Raw genomic sequence first — 21684 nt, forward strand, 5'->3', positions numbered from 1 at the left:
ATTTGGGTACTTCTGGCGCATCGCACCATGGTAGGTATGCTATGTCCCATAGGTTCTCATTACTTTAGCCTTACCCTGCGTAAAAAAGGGTAACGCACCACAATGAAAACGTCCCATTGTGAAAGGGGCCTCAGTTATTTGTCACCGGAGCTGCGAGCTCTATGCTGCCACCCCCAGGCTCCTGATGACATGACATACATCTGGAGCCTCAGGGTGTCAGCATGCAGAGCACAAATGCCAGAAGGAGACCAGATGCAGAGGCGCTGCCAGGCACCAAGCAGGCCAAGCGGCTTCTTGGGGCCTCCTGTGTTTAGGGGCCTCGGAGGCTCTGTGACGTCATCGTGATGTCACACTGTCACTGGCCACAGCGGCTGCTTTTGGGACTCGGGGCGGGCAGGCGCCGGCGAGGGGAAGGCTCTGTCCCTGGACCCTGCCCACCCACCAATAGAGCGGCCGCTTTAGTTCCGCCCCCACCACCTGCTCTGCCCACCCTCCCTGAAGCCGGGTAAATGCGCCGCATACTTCCGGTTCTGCATTCCAGATGGACTGCAGGAACCGGAAGTAAGAATGGAGCATGACTCCCGGCAAAGCCAGTAAGCCACACCTCGCCTGCCTGTCTGCTCTGCTTTTACCCCCGCTCCCTGCCCGCCTGGCTACTTTTACCCTCACTCCCTGCACGCCTGGCTACTATGCCCAGCTACCTACGGGGGCAACTACCTACGCCTAGCTACCTACGGGGCCACCTACCTATCTATGCTATGCCTAGCTGCCTATACTGGGACACCTACTTATGCCTAGCTACCTAAGGGGGCACCTGCCTACGCCTAGCTACCTATGGGGGCACCTACCTACGCCTAGCTACCTACGGGGGCACCTACCTACCTACGCCTAGCTACCTACGGGGGCACCTACCTACGCCTAGCTACCTACGGGGGCACCTACTTACGCCTAGCTACCTATGGGGGCACCTAACTACGCCTAGCTACCTATGGGGGCACCTACCTATGCCTAGCTACCTAAGGGGGCACCTGCCTACGCCTAGCTACCTACGGGGGCACCTACCTACACCTAGCTACCTACGGGGGCACCTACCTACGCCTAGCTACCTATGGGGGCACCTACCTATGCCTAACTACCTATGGGAGCACCTACTTACGCCTAGCTACCTACGGGGCCACCTACCTACGCCTAGCTACCTATGGGGCACCTACCTACTCCTAGCTACCTATGGAGGCACCTACCTATGCCTTGCTACCTAAGGGGGCTTCTGCCTACGCCTAGCTACCTACGGGGGCACCTACCTATGCCTAGCTACCTACGGGGGCACCTACCTACCTACAGGGGCACCTACCTACGCCTAGTTACCTATGGGGGCACCTACCTATGCCTAGCTACCTACGGGGAACCTACTTACGCCTAGCTACCTACTGGGGGCACCTACCTATGCCTAGCTACCTATACAGGGACACCTACCTATTACCCTCCTCCCCACCCCATTAGTATCACCCACCTCCCAACCCAGTCAGTATCTCACTCTCCCCACCCAGTGTTATCCTCCTCTCCACCTAGTGTAATCCTCCTCCCCTTCCAGCAATGTCACCCTCCTTCCGCCCAGTTTCACCCTCTCAGCCGCATCCAGTGTCACTCTCCCACCCTACTCAGCAGCTCCATCCAGCCAGCACCCAGTGGGCGGGAAAATTTAATTAAATTATGTCTAAGGTAACATTTGCTGCATTTTTATATTTGTATTTTTCATGTGTGGGGGATAATGCTTACTGAATTTTAACATGTGTGGGAGGTAATATTTGCCTAATTTCCGATTTGCTGCATTTCATATGTCAAAAGTAACGTTTGCCGCATTCCATGTGTTAGGGAAATCATTTTCTGCATTCATTTGTTGGAAGTAGGGGTTGTTGCATATCATGTTTCAGAGGTAATGGTTCTTGCATTTCATGTATTGGAGGTAATAGTTCTTGCATATCATGTATCGGAAGTAGGGGTTGTTGCATATAATGTGTCGGAAGTAGGGGTTCTTACTTATCATGTGTCGGAAGTAGGGGTTGTTGCTTATCATGTGTCGGAAGTAGGGGTTGTTGCTTATCATGTGTTGGAAGTAGGGGTTTTTGCATATCAGGTGTGAGAAGTAGGGGTTGTTGCATATCATGTGTCAGAGGTAATGGTTCTTGCATTTGATGTGTTGGAGGTAACGGTTGCTGCATTTATTACTTGATGGTCATAGTTGGCTACATTTTCTGCTTTGGGATCATTGTTGCAGCATTTGACATTCTGTTGTCGTCTCATGATTACTTAATGGTATGCTAATAAATAGCATCAGTTTCTGCTGATTTATCATCTGCACATCCATGATGCAAATCTTCTGTCTCACCACATCATGGCAGAAACACTGCTTCCTTATGTGTTTGTGGAATGATGTCTAATTACCCTTAGGCTCCCTGCACACTGCATGCGATTCAGATTTTTAATCGTTTTTTACATGTGATTCCGATATTTAATCGTTACTGCATGCTGTGTTTTTTCTACGTTTTTCTGTTAATAGCATTCAGGGAAAATTAGACTCGCAAATCAGATTTGCAGTGTGCAGAGTCACTTTGCCTAACTGTTGTGGGAGGAAACTCTGACCTGCCGCCTCACTGTTATGCATTACATTACAGTTAACCCTGCCCACATGACATCATGACCACGCCTATTTTTTGTAACTTAGCACCTATACTGCTGGCTGTGATCAGGCTTGGGGCTGGTGTACCGGGCTGGCTGTGTGCTCTGTTGCGCATGCTTGGCCGTGTGTGCTTCTGCATATCGCAGCATTCTGTGGTAGTGCATTACTACCGCCGTGACCTCTTGTGCAGCACTTTACAAAGTACATAGCCACTGACTGCCCTCAAAGGAGCTCACCATCTAATCCCTACCATAGTCTAATGTCCTACTTAATTATGTATTTTTTTTCCTTTTTTGTGGGGCGGTGTAAAGTCTACCTCTTTCTACATTGAAATACGTTTTGGGTTTTTTGGTCCATATTGACATGTAAGCATCATGCAGTTGGCTCCACCCCATTTCATGGCCACACCCTGGTTCCTCCCACATGTCATGGTCACGCCTACTTTCCACACAATTTTGAAGCGCGCCGCGGGTTAGGGCCACAGCCTACAGTCTGCTTGGGGCCACAAAAACCTTAGCTGCACCCCTGACCAGATGCAGTGTGGACTAAGTAAAAAAAATAAAATCAGCGCTCCCTGCGTGTACTCTGCAGTTTTCCTGGAGGTTCCCTTTAAGAAAACTTTTAGGCAACACTATTTGGATAGTGGTCCCTTCTGCAACAGGCCGTTAGGGTGCCCAATGTCTTGCTTATCCTACTTCCAATACAGAGCCCCCTTCTAGAGCAGGTGTTGCTGTGGCCACACTTGTTATGGTAAAGGCCACGGTGGCCACACTTGTAATCGGATTCCTGGCAGATTGGCCTCCTGGTCAGGGTATCACCACTGATGAGAATAAGGGTGAATGTAGGGGGTCCCAAAATAGTTTTGCTTCTGCTTAGAATAGGCAAAAAAAGGCTTGCAGAGGGTGTCTTCAAAACAGTATAAAAATGTATTGAAAAGTATCATAAACAACCTTATAACTATTCCCTTATCCCCCCTTAAAAAAAATAAATCCAAGTCAGCTGACTTCGCACACACTCATCCACAAAGCTCACACAGCACTATCTAGTGCAAAGTCAGCTGACTTGGATTTAATTTTAAGGGGGGGAATAAGGGAATAGTTATAAGGTTGTTTATGATACTTTTCAATAAATTTTGATACTGTTTTGAAGACACCCTCTGCAAGCCTTTTTTTTTGCCAGTTGACCATTGTGATAGAGGGTGGCTCCTCCCAAAAGGGTACAGTAATTTAATATACTCTAGCACAGTGGTCCTCAAACTAAGGCCCGCGGGCCAAATGTGGCCCCCTGAGGCTTGTTTACCGGCCCCTCACACACAAAATGTATTACTTATAGATGCGGTCAGCTACATCTTTAAATATTGGTGGTCTGCATATGGAATAGCAGTGCTGGCACCACCCATCCACATGGAAGCCAGAAAGAAGTAATTCACTGGTTTCCAATCAAATTCCACAACAGGTGACACTGTTGTCCACTGCAGGTTGTCACCTGGGTATGCTTCACTGTCTGGCCCGCAAAGACTTCTACATCATTTTACGTATACTCCGGCTCCCCAGCGGTCTGAAGTATGTTGACCCAGCCCTCGACCCAAAATGTATGGGGACCCCTGCTCTAGCGCACCCCAAGAATTCCCTTTTCTGCATAGAATAGTCAAGATTGTTCCCAGCACGAGAACTACCCACCCTGAGTACCAACCAGTTGTCCGCCACTCCTCTGAAAAAACAGCAGTATGCCCACTGTCCAGTATCTGTTGTGTCGTAGGGAACAAGCACGTAGTCACAGCATCATACAGTAGACATTGCTACACTCCTGCATAGAAAATATTACAAGGCAATTATGTAAAAAAAAGTTTTATTTCCCTATGATGTGAACTAATCTTCTTCTTTAATACTGGTGGTGTACAGCTAACACTTGAGGCATTCTCCAGCATTCGGCAGTCTACAAATGTCCATGCTGAACTGCTCTACAACCGTAGCACAGGCTATGGAGTTCATAAGCTGTTCAAAGGGAATGAGAGGAAGCTACACAGTCTGCCTGACTGCAGGAATGTCTGTGATGTGCTGGGGACGTGAGAAACAGCTCAGTACAGGCCCATACTGATTTATAGAGGAAAATCAAGGCCAAATCCAGTTCAAGTTGTCACAGGCTTTCCATGTGAACTCACTGCAGCACAAATTGAACCCAGACACAGGAAATGAAGGCAAGCAATGTCTGCAAATGAGTGACTTCAGATTCTTCCAGGACATAATGCGGTGTCACTAAGTGTTATCGTTCACGAAGCAGGAAAAAGATCACAGCTTTCAAGAAGTGGCCTAAGTTGCAGGCGCTGGAGACCAACCAATGGGAACGCAGGCTGGATTCAGATGTGACGACACACTTTGTTATATCCGTCTGTAAATCAAAGAGGTACAAACAGCAATTAGAAGTCATCCAACAACCAAGCAGAATATTTATTTTTAAAACAAACATACAACCTAGAGTCTTAACAACTTCAGAACATCGCTGACCCTTCCCTATCAAAACTGTACCCAGTACGCTGCATGATTACTTAAAGTGAACCTGAGGTAAAAATAAACTGATAAGATAAACAATTATATTTATCCTCCTACTCCTAAAAATTACTTTTTAAGTATCCCAGGGTTTTCTTTTATAGTTAAACATTATAAAGTAGATTGAATGTTTACTGTCTCTAAGCAGTGGCAGCCTATTAAGTGTCCCAGAGTTAGAAAAAAAAAAGGTCAATAGTCCATGTATTTTATCTCTCCCTGCCCTCAGAAGTTGTACTCTGCCAGGAAAACTTTTATGTCTGTAATTTGCTTATCAGTGATGTTTACTATATTCCCGACAAGCTACTGACAAGACAGAAGCTGTCACTTCCATGCCTAGAAATTAACTCCTTCAAGCAGCAAACCAAAACAAGTAAAACAGCCTGGTTATTAATATGTTTTGTACTGTACATGCACACGATTATCTCATCATGTCACATATTGCTTCAGGTACACTTTAAAGAGAGTCTGAAGCGGAATTTTTTAACTCTTTTTATTGTGCAGCCGTCTTCATCATTAAATTCCAAGCTGATTCGCCACATTCCCTTGGCAGATAAAGTTATTTATGACCTAAAATACCCTAGCTAAATTCTACCACTTTCCAGGTTGTAGATTTTGCTTCCTGGAAGAGGCAAAGCTGTGCGCAGTAGCTCTGCCTCTTCTCCAGTCAATCTTCGCTGATCTCTGCCTCTCTTCACCCCTTTCAGTGAAAGAAGACTGAGAGGGGTAAGGAGAGGTGGAGATTGACTGGAGAAGAGGCAGAGCTACTGCGCTCACAGCTTTGCCTCTTCTAGGAATCAAAATTATGCGATCCTGTAATGTATTTAGGGCATTGCTGGGGGACATTGCACTCGTTCTGCCTCAGTGATGCCGCAAAGCAACTTAGATTTTAATGCTGAAGATGGCTGCACAATCAAAAGACGTAAGAAATTCCACTTCAGACTATGCTTAAAGCCTTGTACACACGCTGGGCGAACAGCAAGGACCACCTCTGGCGAGAATCTAATGTGTTTACAGCACCCTCACTCTGACTTAAAGATCCAATGTACTGTACTTTATGATACCTTGGGGGGGCACCTGTACAGTGGCTAGAGTCTCAGCCCTCAATGGCTTATTATTTAGCTTATCTACATTTATGTTGAGAAGATTTGAATTTCAACATTATTCTTCCATTGGCATTTGTTTTTTTTTTTCAACTATTTAAAATAAAATAAAAAGGTCTGTGTAACGGTTCTTCCTCTACTGTAGAACAGCAAATTTGGTAATCCTCATGCCGCTTACACAGATCCCAAAATCAGCTTACTGTAGTAAGAGACGCCAAGTAATCTTAACATTATGAAGACTGGAAGTCAGAGGCTGGAGCTGCTCTACGGCTGCATTCCTGGGATTCAGCCTGCGTCACGTTGCCTTAAATCCGGCTTAGGAGCTATCTGAACTCTGAGGTTATTATTCAACAATGGTGTTATGCTGCTTTCAATATGCTTTCCATGCACTCATTCTTAAGCAGGCTAATAGAAAGAAATCTATATGTTATGCCGAATATTGGTTTTTCCTCTACCTCTCTCCTATACCCACACCTAACACTAACTTCCCCTATACCTACACCTAACACTAACTTCCCCTATACCTACACCTAACACTACCCTCCCTCACATATGCCTAACAATAGCATCCTTCTCCCCTCTCCCCATCGCCTAACCAGAGCAGTGTTGTGGTGCACTTAGCATGCCGCACTCACTGGGGGGGGGGGGGGGGGTGTCATTTAATATCCAGGTGTCAAATGGTCTAGGTAAGCCACTATACATTGGACATTAAAAAGAGATACATTGTTTTGTCTTAAAAAGATCAAACAGTTAAACCAATGTCTGGTAGAGAAATTAACTTTTTGGAGAATCTAGATTTGGAATAAAAAGGAATTAAAGAATATATGTCCTCCTGCTGAAAAAAGCTCTCCATCTTAATCTGGATGACGCCACCCTCTCTTCAAATGTACAATAAACAAATGCAGAGTTGGCTCTCACAATTCCAAATTATTGTGTGCAAACAAGATAACTCAACATTTTTGACTCTTTGTCAAGGTATGGATCATAAATTAGATGCCATTCCTCAGTGGACTTACACAATGCAACTGCTGGAACAGTGCACATTGCATTGTGCGAGTACACCGACGTATAGTCTTATTTAAGATCTAGCGATTATCTGGATGTCATACCTTGATAAAAAGACTCCATAAGTAATGATGGTCATGTCCAGGAGAGCTCATGGAGAAGCAAGTCATCAGTTTGGTCAGGAAATAGATATGTAAGTCTCTGATTTGCTAGTCATGATCATATGCTAAAGCAGGAGGTGATCGCAGCAAATCAGAGCTTTGAAGATCTATCAGCTGATCATAAAAATCACATGCTTCTCCATGAGTTCTCCTAGACATGACCATCACTACCCATAGGTCTAAAAACACTGTATTATCTTGTAGGCACACAATAAATTGGACGTTTGACTGCCAACTCTACCTTTATTTATTGGACTTATTCAGTTAGGAGTCCTTGGATTAGACCAGGGGTGGGCAACATTTTTTTTTAATTGGTCGCATTCCTCTTGAATGCGGCCTGTTGCATGAGTATGTGTCTTCCTCATTTCCTCCCTCTCTCCAGACTTCTACAACCATAAATGATTGGTTGTAACTCACCCAATTGGTCAATCCAACAGCGATCACCATGGCAATGGCTTCATGTGACACGCTAGTACAGAATGACAGTAGGTAACCCATGACACCGCAGATGCCATGGAGATCGCCTCTGGAACGACCAATTGGGTGAGTTACTGCTTGTACATATGCTACACGTATTTTTAATAAATGGTGGGAGAGAGAAGGGGAGAGGAACAGAATGCAGCCACCTTCATAGCTTCCGCGGGCCAAATCCGGCCATAGTTTGCCCAGGCCTGGGCTAGACTCCCTAACACTGCTACTGCCTACTGAGTGCGCCCTTGTGGCTGCAGCTCAAGCGCTTTGAGTCCACCAGGAGAATAGCGCAATAAAAATGTTATTTGTCTTGTGTATTTGCCAATCTTGTAATCAGTTGTTTCTCTTCAAAAAATCACCTGGAACGGATGATATTTTTTGTGACCACACATGCAGTCAGTCACAGTTTAACCTTTGATTGATCTGATCAAGTCATTAAAATGTTGGAATTAATGGGATAGTCCAATAAAATACTTTTTACTATGGCTGAAATGGTGCTGGACCATGCTGTCCCCTCATAGTTAAAGAGACACTGAAGCGAAAAAAAATTATGATATAATGAATTGGTTGTGTAGTACGGATAATTACTAGAACATTGGTAGCAAAAAAAATATTCTCATATTTTTATTTTCAGTTTTACAGCTCTTTTTATAACATTGCATCATTCTCTAATATTTGCAATTTACACACTACTCAGCATTCTAAATGTTTTTACAGAACAGGCAGTGAACTTTTGACCTGTCCTGAACTGTTCTTTGCAGAAGAAAAATACAATACAGTTGAGATGAAAACCATTAGAAGTCCGAGCTCTCTGCAAGTCTTATGCTGAGCATACACGGTACGTTTTTGTACCGCTCAATCAAGCCGCTGATGGCTCGATTGATAAAATCCAACGTGCCCGATCACCCGCCGGATCGATTCCGCCACGGGCAGAACACTAGAAGAAAACGAACAGAAGATAAGAAGCGCCAGCGGGGACGAGCGGGAATCGATCTAGGCGCCGGAGAGATTCAGCGGTACAAAACGTACCGTGTATGCCCAGCATTAGAGCTCAATGGCTATTTGCATAGATAACCGGAGTTTCTTAACTCTTCCTGTACTGGAAACAAATATTAGACTTATGTCTCTGCTCCTAATGCTTTATTTTTTAGCTGTGCTACACAACCAATTCATTATATCATAATTTTTTTTTCGCTTCAGTGTCTCTTTAAGGCCTGGGGCACACCAAAACCCGCTAGCAGATCCGCAAAATGCTAGCAGATTTTGAAACGCTTTTTCTTATTTTTCTGTAGCGTTTCACCTAGCATTTTGCGGTTTTGGGAAGCGTTTTTGGTGTAGTAGATTTCATATATTTTTACAGTAAAGCTGTTACTGAACAGCTTCAGTAACAAAAACGCCTGCAAAACCGCTCTGAACTGCCATTTTTCAGAGCGGTTTGCGTTTATCCTATACTTTACATTGAAGGCAGAAATGCCACCGCAATCCAAAAAATGCCTCACCCCGGGAGTATGCGTTTTAGCAAAACGCCTCCCGCTCTGGTGTGAACCACCCCATTGAGATACATTGACCAAGCGTATCCGCAGCCGCAAGCGGCTGTAAAAACGCCAAAAAACCCGCTCGGTGTGCACCAGCCCTAAGTCAATGACCCGCTCCTGCGGATCTGTAAATTCCAGGGACTTGTTTTAGTGACTCATCACCCATCCTGTGACCTCCTATTCCTGGCCTGCAGGCGGGGAAGCGTTCATTACAAGTACGTAGCTTGCAGATACTGGTCGTTATTCCCGAGGGGTCATTCATGCCGTCACACAGTATCAGAGAGTTCCACACTCACAATGACTGCTCCTCTGTGTTTGTTTTGGCTTTCGTCCTATGCTCATGTGTAATGAAAATGAAATACTGTATAGCTTATTAAAGGAAATGAGGCAAATGTGGAGGAAGACATTGCCATCTTGCTCGAAAAAAAAAATAATGTTAAAGTCTTGTGCTGATTCCTGTCTCTACCAGTCTATGGCCCAGTGCACACCAAGCGTATTTGGATGCGATCCGCCGGCCGCATCTGCCTGTAAATCCGCTTGGCTAATGTATTTCAATGGGCTGGTGCACACCGGTGGTTTGAGGTTTGTAGCAGACCGCAAACGTGCCTCCTGCTGCACGTTTGCGGTTTGCTAAAAACCTCAAACCCCTGGTGTGCATTAGCCCATTGAAATACAATAGCCATGCGGATTTACAGGCGGATGCGGCCGGCGAATCGCATCCAAATCTGCTTGGTGTGCACTAGGCCAAATCTCTGAAATCCGCACCAAAAACCGCTAGCGTTTTGTGGACCTGCTAGCGGTTTTGGTGTGCACTGGGCCTATGAGCCTCTGGTGCAGAACAAGTATGCAGATCAGGAGTTTTGACTCTATGGACAGCATGCTTATTCCAGGTGTGAGACACTAAAGCTGTGTACACACTTGAAAGATTAAAGGGGAACTGAAGAGAGAGGTATACGGAGGCTGCCATATTTATTTCCTTTTAATCAATACCAGTTGCCAGGCAGTCCTGCTGGTCTATTTCTCTGCAGTAGTATCTGAATAACACCAGAAACAAGCATGCAGCTAGTCTTGTCAGATCTGACTTTAAAGTCTGAAACACCTGATCTGTTGCATACTTGTTCAGGGACTATGGCTAATAGTATTAGAGGCAGAGGATCAGCAGGGCTGCCAGGCAACTGGTATTGCTTAAAAGGAAATAAACATGGCAGCCTCCATATACCTCTCTTCAGTTCCCCTTTAATGAAAGATCACAGACCAATTTTACCCTCTTCCATGTAGTATGAGAGCCATACTCTACACAGTCTTTGCAAGATGCTGCACACAAAGATGCTGTACACATTCAAAAGATCAGTATCTGCAAAAGATCTGTTCCCGCAAAACATCAGTTCCTGCAAAATGCATTCATAGTCTATGATATCTGCAGATCTCATACACTCCTTGTTTAACACATTCATCTGCAGATCAGATCCACCAGGATGGATCTTCAGATCTCCCGATGATTGTCAGATCTGCAGATGATTGTCCATTAAACAAGGTGTGTAGGAGATCTGCAGATATCATAGACTATGAATGCATTTTGCAGGAACTGATTTTGCGCAGGAACAGATCTTTTGCAGGAACAGATATTTTGCAGATACTGAGCTTTTGAATGTGTACAGCATCTTTGTGTGCAGCATCTTGCAAAGATTTCTGTCTGATGGGGAGTTCAGCTCAATAGAATAGACTGTATAAGTATGGCTCTCATACTACATGGAAGGGGGTAAAATTGGTCTGTGATCTTTCATTAAGGCTCATACACACATCAGACTATAGTCTTTGGAAAATGAAAGATCACAGACCAATCTTACCACTCTTCATGTAGTATGAGAGCCATACCTTCACAGTCTTTTCTATGGAGCTGAACTCCCCATCAGACAAAAATCTTTGCAAGATGCTGCACACACAGATGCTGTACAGACACAAAAGATCAGTATCTGCAAAAGATCTGTTCCTGCAAAAGATCCATTCCTGCAAATTGCATACATAGTCTATGAGATCTGCAGATCATCATACACACCTTGTTTAACTGACATTCATCTGCAGATCAGACAATTATCTGCAGATCTGAAAATCCATCCTGGTGGATCTGATCTGCAGATGAATGTCTGTTAAACAAGGTGTGTATGATGATCTGCAGATGTCATAGACTATGAATACATTTTGCAGGAACGGAAATTTTGCAGATCGCGTCTACAGCATCTTTGTGTGCAGCATCTTGCAAAGATTTCTGTCTGATGGGGAGTTCAGCTCCATAGAAAAGACTGTGTAGGTATGGCTCTCATACTACATGGAAGGGGGTAAAATTGGTCTGTGATCTTTCATTTCCCGAAGACTATGGTCTGATGTGTGTATGTGGCCTTAATCTTTCAAGTGTGTACACAGCTTTAGGCATGAAAGTGAGCTAAGTGGCATTTTTTTTAAATGGACAGCACTGGCAGCTAGGGATGGTGAATGAGTTGCAAACAAATTTGAGTTGATGCAGCCTTATGCAAATGTTGTATGCAAATTTATGCAGCTTGAACACTAACCTGCTGAGGTAAAATTTGGTTGGTCCATATTCAAGGTGCATAAATTTGCATTCAAATGTGCATAATCATGTATCAACTCAAAATTATTTGCATTTCATTGACCATCCCTATTTGCAGCTTCCATTAGCTTTATATATATAAAGCAATGAAAAATACCGTTTTTTTTTTTTTAATTCACTGCACCACCCAATGGGGTTTCTCCTATATTTAGTGGTATACAGAACTATTAGGAGAAAACCAAATGTGATCCTTTTCAAGCACGCCAGAAGTGAGAGGAATATGGAGGCTGACATATTTATTCCCTTTTAAACAATGCCTGACTTTCCTGCTGATCGTTTGCCTCTAATACTTTTAGCAATACATCCTGAACAAACATGCAGAGTAGATGTTTCTGACTGAAGTGTGACTGAATTAACTGCATGCTTGTTGGAGATGGGAGTTGGGGCCACCTATGACTGCTGGGAGAAATAGGAATGGCCCGTGACTGCTGAAAAACAGTGGATGTGACTGCTGAGAGAGATGAGAGTTGGGGCCACCTGTGCCTGCTGGGAGAAATGGGAATGGTTAAGGTTGGGCGGTGTTTTTAAGGGTTAGGTGGGGGGGAGGGCAGTTAAGGTTAGGTATCGGTAAGGGAGGGTTCTGTGTGAGAATAGTGTTAGGTTAAGTTGTGGTGAAATACTGGTATTATTTACCGATATTTCATGGTAATTTAACCTTTAAAAACATAGAATATCTATAAATTTTACATAGGTTCTACTAGCCAAAATAGGGCAATCAAATTTCATCGCGCCCCTTTTTTCATGCACGCATTGGGGCCACCTGTGACTGCTGAAAGGGAAGGGAATGGTCTGTGACTACTGAATGAGAGGTAGGGGATGGTGGCCATCTTCAACTTGGAGAAAATGAGGCAGCCTGTGACTTTTGTTTCAGTGATTGGACAGCACATGGTTGGGGTTGGATTAGGAAGACCGCATTCCTTCGTTAAGTGTGCAGCAGGCAGACAGGAGGAAACCGGAAAATTGTATACTTACCTTCCGTAATTTTCCTTTCCTGGATCAGATAATGGCGGCATACTCCTGGGTTCAACTCCACCCCCTGAACCCGATTGGACAGATCTTTATTATAAATTAAAGTAATCCAGGCCCCCCTGCCATTCTCGTGAAAATCAGTCCTCGAATGGACAAGAGGGAGGGATTCGTATGCCGCCATTATCTGATCCAGGAAAGGAAAATTACGGAAGGTAAGTATACAATTTTCCGGTTTCCTGGACAGAAATGGCGGCATACTCCTGGGACATAACAAATCAGGAGACGAGGGAGGGAAATGCAAAAATTTATTTATAAGAAGCAGATAGAACAGCTTTTCCAAACTCCAATGAAGTCAAACATGCAGGGTTGACATGATAATGGGCTAAGAATGTGTGAGGTGACGACCAGCTAGCTGCTTTACAAATTGTTTCGACAGAAACTTTTGAGAATGATGCCCATGATGCTGCCATACCTCGAGTTGAGTGGGCTCTGACCTCTCTTGGTATCTCTAGCCCTTTCATCTTATAGCTTAGCTGTATCAATTTTACTAACCAGCTTGCAATAGTTCTTGTAGCAAGAGGCTGGCCTTTCCTTGCTCCCTGAACATTGATAAAGAGATGTTCTGACTGTCTGAATGAGGCTGTTTTTTCCAGGTAAGCTTTAATACTGTTGCCTACATCAAGCGGATGACAACCATTTTCTGCAGAAAAAGTGGGTAAGGTTAGTTCCTGGTTAATATGGAAGGATGATGCAACCTTTGGAATATGTGATAATACAGGCCTGATTACCACTCTATCGGGAAAAAACTGTAACAAATGTTCTGTACAACCTAGCGCTTGTAAGTCTGACACTCTTTTTGCGGATGAAATAGCGGTTAAGAACAGGGTTTTTAAAGCTGTATTCCATATTGAAGATGTTTCTATCGGATGAAAAGGAGCATTGGACAGTACTTCTAATATAACACATAAATCCCATTGGGGAAAAAATGGTTTCCTCGGCGGTCTTAATTTCTGCACCGCTTGTATAAACTGAATTATCAGCGGATGAAGAGCCCATTTTTCATTAGTGAGGGCTGATAAAGCTGATACTTGTACTTTTATTGCCGATAGGCTTAGTCCCTTGTCTACTCCAGTCTGTAAGAAACCTAAAACATCTTGAACTTGAGGTAAAAGTGGTTCAATTCCTCTGCTTGCTGCGTAGGTTATAAATCTTTCCCAGACTCTATGATATGTCGAGTTGGTTGACATCTTCCTTGACTTTAGCATAGTAGAGACCACTTCTTCTGAACACCCTAATGCTATCAGCTTCCTCCTTTCAATTTCCAGGCCATTAAATTCAGTTTGTCGACCTCCGGGTGTAATAATTTCCCTTGATGTAACAGATCCGGAATCGTTGGAAGTACTAGTGGATCCACGACACTCATCTCTTTCACCAGAGTGAACCATGGTCTTCTCGGCCAGTAAGGCAGTATAAGGATGATCGTGCACGATTCTCTCAACAGTCTGCGTAGCAAATTCGTGATTAATGGGAATGGGGGAAATGCATAACCGAGATTGAACTTCCACTTCTGCAACAGACAATCCGTCCCCTCTGACAATGGATGTGGGTACCTCGTGAAGAATCTGCGTACCTTCGTGTTCGATTGTGATGCACATAGATCTATCTGTGGAATTCCCCATTTGTGGACTATTTCTTGAAAGACTTTGTCGTTCAATGACCATTCGTGTGGGTCCGCAAATGTTCTGCTTAGGTGATCTGCTAATATATTTCGGACTCCCGGCAGGTACACTGCTGTCAGATTCTGCAGATTTTCCTGAGCCCAGGACATCATTTGCGATGTTTCTCTGAGCAATGACCGACTCCTGGTCCCACCCTGTTTCTTTACATAAGATACTGCTGTGGTGTTGTCTATCTGTAAGCTGACTGATTTCTGGACTACAAGGTGCTTGAAGCCCCTTAGAGCTAGATAGGCTGCTCTTAATTCTAGAATGTTCGAGGATACCCCTGTCTGAGGAAGCCTCCACTTTTCCTGGATCCAGGTGTTCTGACAGTGTGCTCCCCAACCAGTTAGGCTGGCATCGGTTGTCACTTGTATCGGCTCCTCCTGTTGTAACTGATGACAGTTCTGCAAATGGTCTCTCCTGAGCCACCATTGTAAGGAGATCTTCACATCTATTGGTAACACCAATTTCTGGAACATGTTCCTCTTGTTCCAATGAGAAAGAAAGAATGCTTGCAACTTCCTCAGATTCCAGTGGGCCCACTTGACCAGAGGGATTGTAGATGAAAAGGTCCCTAGCAAGCTCAAGATTTGTTTGACCGAAAGCGTCCTTTGTGATAAAGCTGTCTTTACTTTCTTTTGAATTAATGCTAACTTCTCGTCTGGTAGGCAGACTTTGTTCTGGTAAGTGATAAACCGAGCCCCCAGGAAGATCATGTCTTGTGACGGTATTAATTGACTTTTCTGATAATTGATTATCCATCCTAGCTTCTGTAATTCGTTTAACAGTATTTCTAGATGATGTTGTAGCGTTGATTGATTTTGGCTTACCAACAGAATATCGTCTAGATAATGGTATGTTCTTAAACCTTTCTCTCTCAGATGAGCTATTACAGGCAATAGTATTTTCGAAAAAGTCCGAGGAGCTGTAGATATTCCGAACGGGAGACTTCGGAACTGAAAGTGTTGATTGTTGAATGCAAACCTCAGGAATTTCTGGAAAGACTTCTTTATTGGGATGTGTAAGTAGGCGTCTGTTAGATCTACTGTTGTCATCCAATCTCCCACTCTTACCATCTTTATGATTGTTTGCAACGATTCCATCTTGAAATGGCGTATTATTATGAACTTGTTCAGAAATTTCAGGTCCAACACTGGTCTCCAACCGCCTGACATTTTTGGAACTAAGAATAATGGAGAATAAATTCCCATTCCTCTTTGATTCAATGGCACTGGAACCACTGCATTCATTTCCACTAAAGAATCTATGTATTGCTGTAGGATTTGACATTTTTGAAGATCCTGTGGAGGACGAGTTTCTCTGAATCTTGACAATGGGGGGGATTTTCTGAATTTCCAAGCATGTCCTTTTTTTATTGTTTTTATCACCCATGGATCTTGTACTGTCTCCACCCAGACATTCCAGAAGGCCTGTAGTCTCGACCCCACTTGTATTGTCTGAGTGGACGCACCCTCAAAAAGGCCTGGACTTCTGCTGTGCTCCTCCTGTAGCCTTTGACTTATTGTTCTTGAGAAAGGAGGACTGTGTTCCCCTCCAATTTTTATTGAATTGCCTTCCCGGCTTGTATGATCTAGCCTGTTGAAATCTATTCGGGAACGATTTCTTTACCGTTTGCTGATTGGATGATCGTGTCTTCCTGTCTTGGGGAAGCAGACCTGATTTCCCTCCAGTCACCTTAGCAATGGCTCCATCCATTTTGCTTCCGAAGAGATGGACCCCATCGTATGGAATACGGCACCAGTTATTTCTAGAGGATTGGTCAGCTGACCAAGGTTTCAACCATAATGCTCTTTTTGCCGTTATATTATGTAACATGGACCTTGCTGATGCCCTAATCGTGTCAATGGCTGCCTCTCCAATAAAATCTCCGGCCAATTTGAGCTCATCCAGTGCCTTTATAATTTCTGACTTGTCTGTATTGGCGTTAATAGCGGTTTCTATATTTTCAACCCAGACCTTAATAGCCTGGGCTAATGATGTAAGGGCCACTGCCGGCTTGCATGCTGCACCAGACGACAAAAAGGCTTTCCTCATATCCGCATCTATTTTTCTGTCTAAAGGATCCGCAAATAATACACCATCATCCATGGGTAACGTCACATGTCGGGCCAATCTCATTATTGAAGCATCCACTATAGGAGCTGATTCCATCAATTTTGAATCTTCTGTACTTAACGGATACATTTTTGAGAAACGATTAGATAGTGAAGGCTTTTGATCCACCTTGGCCCACTCCTTGATGAAGATATCCTTAATAATATTCATTAATGGGAAGTTATTAGGTTGCCTGTTTAGGTGAGGGTAATATTTATCAGGTTGCTGCTCTGATTCTTCACCCTCCTCCCAACCTATTGCTTCTTTAATTGCCGAGATAAATGCTGGTACTAAGGCAAAATCAAAACCTAGAGCTGTAGCCCCTCCATGTTCCCCAGATTCCTCTGCGATTGTTAGCTGAGCCGATAAGGTAGGTTGTGTGGAGGCCATTTTAGAAAAAGTTTCTTGAACTGCCTGCTGTATATATGACATAACCTGCTGATTATCCACTTCCTTATCTCTGCCTAGTTCCGCAAAGCAGGATTCGCACACCATCTTGTCCGGCAATGCTGGCTGTGCGCATGACCAACATAAAGATTTTGCCGGTTGCTGATATCTCTGCTCCCTGATATCTTGCTGTTTTGATGGAACTGGGGAATAACGTCTCTCTGACCTGTAATATCTGTCAGGAGAGTAATATCTACTACTTTCATAGTGTCTTCTCCTAGGAGATCTACTCCTATGAGGGTTATAATCATCATAATGTCTTTCATGAGATCTTTCTCTCCTGTGCGGGGAACGGCGCCTGGAAGACTGTCTCTCAGGAGACTTCTTCTTCCCTTTGCCTGATGATTTCTTATGTTTCTTTGGTGAATCTCTCCTAGATGATCTTGCATCCTGAGAGGAAGTATTAGCCTTGGATCTTGATTTAGATCTTGAGTGATGCTCTGCTGAGGATGTATGTCCTTTAGACATATCACTCTCCTCTCGTCTCTCTTGCGGACTGTGGAGACATAAAGAAAAAAATAGATATGTTCCACAAAGAACATCCGCATCTTCCAAGAGAGATGGCACTCTTTTTAACTAGAAAGACCTGACACCAGTGATCAGTCAGCTTTAAATTACACACCCATAGTGTAATAGGTAAATAATGGTGTCCTTTAGACCCCAGTTACCTGTCCACCTCCTCCACACTGCCTTCCCCTTGCCTAGAGTCATCCATCCTGTAATACATATGTATACATTAGGTCTGCCTCTACTATGTTTAAGCACGTAATGAATATACATCCAGTATATCGGATAGCATCCCACACATACCTGCTCCTGCAGTCTTAGGGTTTATGTTCCCTCTTGCTGAGCCTGACGCTTACTGCCGCTGAATCCAGAGCGGTCCCAACAGCTGAAACGCTGTCACCACGCTCCTTGCCGCTTGCCACTGAACGCTCTTCCGTGTTTGGTATATCCGTGTTGGGCGGAAATGACGTCAGCCGCCCTCTCCGCCAATCCAACTAGTCTCCCGACGTCCCGCGAGATTTTGGCCGGCGAAGGGGGATGAATGAGATGGAGGAAGCCGCTCCGAGTCCTAAGGAGGCATAAAGGCAGAGGAGTGGTGGTAAGATGCATTTTTAGCCACTATTTAAGCAGCGCAATGCATTATAAGCGGGAGAGGCTGAACCCGCGGATAAAAAATAAAAACGGGCGCCAAGTACCTTCCAAACAAAAAACGGACACCCAAAACCATGAGAAAAAGTTAAAGATCTTGTCCATCGAGGACAGAAAAAAAGAGAATGGCAGGGGGGCCTGGATTCCTTTAATTTATAATAAAGATCTGTCCAATCGGGTTCAGGGGGTGGAGTTGAACCCAGGAGTATGCCGCCATTTCTGTCCAGGAAAGGAGCTGAGTGCATTCAAAACCAGGTGGAAGACAGAATGAAGAGAAACAAATGCTGACAATATCTTGTCCAATACTCTTGCACACTATTGTATATAAAACAAACACTGAAAAAAAATGTTTTAGGATAGTCATGTGCACTGCAGCAAAAAACTCTACAATGGAATTAGAAAACCTGTACTCCAAAACAAATTACAAGAAATGTGGTACAATTGCAGCAAAGGAATGAAGGTGCCGGTTTAACATAAATGTGTATGGCACAGCTATCTCCGTGACGTGTAGTGACAAATCTGAAGTATCACGTTGCTACTTAAAAAATAGTAATCGGCAATATTTTGTCATAAAAGAAGCAGAAATTATTTTGACTGAGTACATTTCTGTACTAGTTGCGTCCTCCTCTAACTAGAATGCCACATGTTAAAAACAAATTGCACAAGGGGATGACAGATGCATGTGGGTGTTACACAGCAAGAATAGCCAGAGATTGGAGGTGTGTCAATGTGGGCGGGGCTGGAAACTAACCATAACTGGTAATTAAGCCAGATGAAAAGTGTAGACTAGCATAAACGCTGCTGGATGCCAGATTTTCATGTTACACATTTTACACTTCAGGGACGTGTGTGGGTTTACAAGTGATAACTGGTTGCTTGTTTATGTGCTTATTCAAAGCTCAGCATACACTGCATAGCCAATTACAGCTACAAACGGATTACAAATATCTGGCAATACTAATATCAGGTTCTGCTGCGCTGCTTGGAGGCAGGGGACATTTCTGACACTGATGCGCTGACAGTTTTTTTATTGTGTTTGTAATAACATTCCAGTTTAACTTGGAATGTTAGTATGGAAACAAATTATTATTATTGTATGCAGTGTACATGGGACAATTCACATCACTAAAGCTATGTGCCCACTTAAAGTGAACCTCCAGACTAAAAATCTACTCAGCAGCACTGAAAAGGCTTGGTGTTCTTTAACAGTTTCAGCATCAGAACTTTGTTTTTCTTACTAAAGCCTGATTTTTAGCTGCGCAGAAGCTAAGCTCCGCCCCATCAAAGAAAACTGCCTGGGCATTTTTCCCCAGATGCTGTGCAAAGCATGATGGGATTTCTGATGTTGTTGTTCTTGTTGCTTAGCAACTGGGAGGGGTGATCAGGACACAGTACAGTTGGATCTGTGTCTCATGCCCCCTGTCACCTCTTTTCAACCAAAAAGATGGCTGCCCTCATGAAATCACAAACATTTGCCTGTTCTTTTAAAGCGGGGTGGGTAAGAGATTATATTATCTATCTATTTTAATTAACATAACTAATGTAACTTAATGACAGTTCCTCTTTAAGATATTTCTCACCTGAAACAATTGTTGAAGACTGTTTGGACTGAAAATCTAAGGGCTGGTACACACGGGCGGCTGGCGAGACAGCTGGCGATGGGTCAATTAGCCGATGCTAACTTCTTACTGCTCAAAAAACTGCTCAGCATTGGTTTATATGTTATTCTATTTTCATGTTGTGTTTTGAGCCCCTGGGGCAGTGTTTCTCAAACCTGTCCTCGTGACTCCCCATCGGTGCATGTTTTGCAGGCAACCTCACCTATGCAAAGATGAGCAAATTAGTGTCTGAGCAAGGTGGATTTAATGTAGCTGAGACACTAATTACCCCACCTGAGCATAGGTGAGGTTGCCTGCAAAACATGCAACGTTGGGGAGCCATGAGGACAGGTTTGAAAAACGCTGCCCTAGGGGGACGCAGAACTGCACAAACGCCTGTAGCCTCCAACATGAGACTGCAACATTTACACAAATGATGCCAACCATTATTACCGTTTAACAAATTCTTCAATCAATATGAATGGATCAATGGAGGATCCCTTTCCAACAACGCTTTTGTCAGCCACCGAAAACGTCCAACTTACTGCCCTTGTCAATTAGCTGTAAAGTGTTACAACTATCCCTTGAAATCACTGGATTTGCTGTCACCTGAGAACTTATCTTACCCCCTCCTTTCTCCAGAGAACAGAAGAGGGTGTTTGGCTGGGAGCTGGGCAGTATACAGTATCTGTAAAGGGATCTTTCCTGAACTACAGGAAACGTGCTGCATCCACAATGAAAGTCAATGGGCCACTCGCAATTATAGATTTATTTATTTTTTTGCGTACATCTGTGTTTTGTTTTGCATTTTTCTTTGCAGCAACAAAATTGACAAACTTCTGCTTTTTCCCACATACTGTATGCATTTCTCATTATAATGTACTTTGCCACAAAATGAAAAAAAAAAGTTGCAAATGAAAACAAAATATTGCACCTATATTGATGTAGAAACTTGACCCTTTCTATCTACAACAATTGGACCAAACCACATAATTTGGCTCAATATATGGGTTACTTAATTACAGGACAACTAACAGGTTCTTTTCCTAGCATGTAAAAGTTTTATTCAAGTGGGTTTTTTTCTTCCTTTTAAGAGACATTGATGTCATTCAAGTAGCTCAGGGCCAGAAAACAATACAAAGAAAACAAGAAATCATGCTGTTTCCTGTAATCCTCATGTGAGGGATATTTATGGACCTTTTTATGATTGCTGTATGTTAAAAAGAATCTGTATTGTTAAAATCGCACAAAAGTAAACATACCAGTGCATTAGGGGACATCTCCTATTCCCCTCTGTCACAATTTCGCTGCTCCCCGCCGCATTAAAAGTGGTTAAAAACAGTTTTTAAAAGTTTGTTTATAAACAAACAAAATGGCCACTAAAACAGGAAGTAGGTTGATGTACAGTATGTCCACTCATAGAAAATACATCCATACACAAGCAGGCTGTATACAGCCTTCCTTTTGAATCTCAAGAGATCATTTGTGTGTTTCTTTCCCCCTGCAGCTCTCATCCACTGAAGAGTTACAAGCTGTTTCTTCCTGCAGAGTGCAGACA

General features: G+C 43.7%; 1 protein-coding gene across 6 annotated transcripts in view; it reads right to left on the reverse strand.

Moving 5' to 3' along the window:
* Positions 1-4508: 4508 nt before the first annotated feature.
* BOK (BCL2 family apoptosis regulator BOK) overlaps positions 4509-21684 on the reverse strand; it is a 115310-nt gene continuing 98134 nt past the window's right edge. For all 6 annotated transcript variants that reach the window (XM_068280628.1, XM_068280626.1, XM_068280627.1 and 3 more), the window contains one exon: positions 4509-5065. In XM_068280628.1, the coding sequence (XP_068136729.1) occupies positions 4940-5065 (126 nt within the window). In that variant the 3' untranslated portion in view covers positions 4509-4939. The remainder of the gene's footprint in view (positions 5066-21684) is intronic.

This window comes from Hyperolius riggenbachi, chromosome 4, assembly GCF_040937935.1.
Source record: "Hyperolius riggenbachi isolate aHypRig1 chromosome 4, aHypRig1.pri, whole genome shotgun sequence".
In the NCBI taxonomy this organism is placed as follows: domain Eukaryota; kingdom Metazoa; phylum Chordata; class Amphibia; order Anura; family Hyperoliidae; genus Hyperolius; species Hyperolius riggenbachi.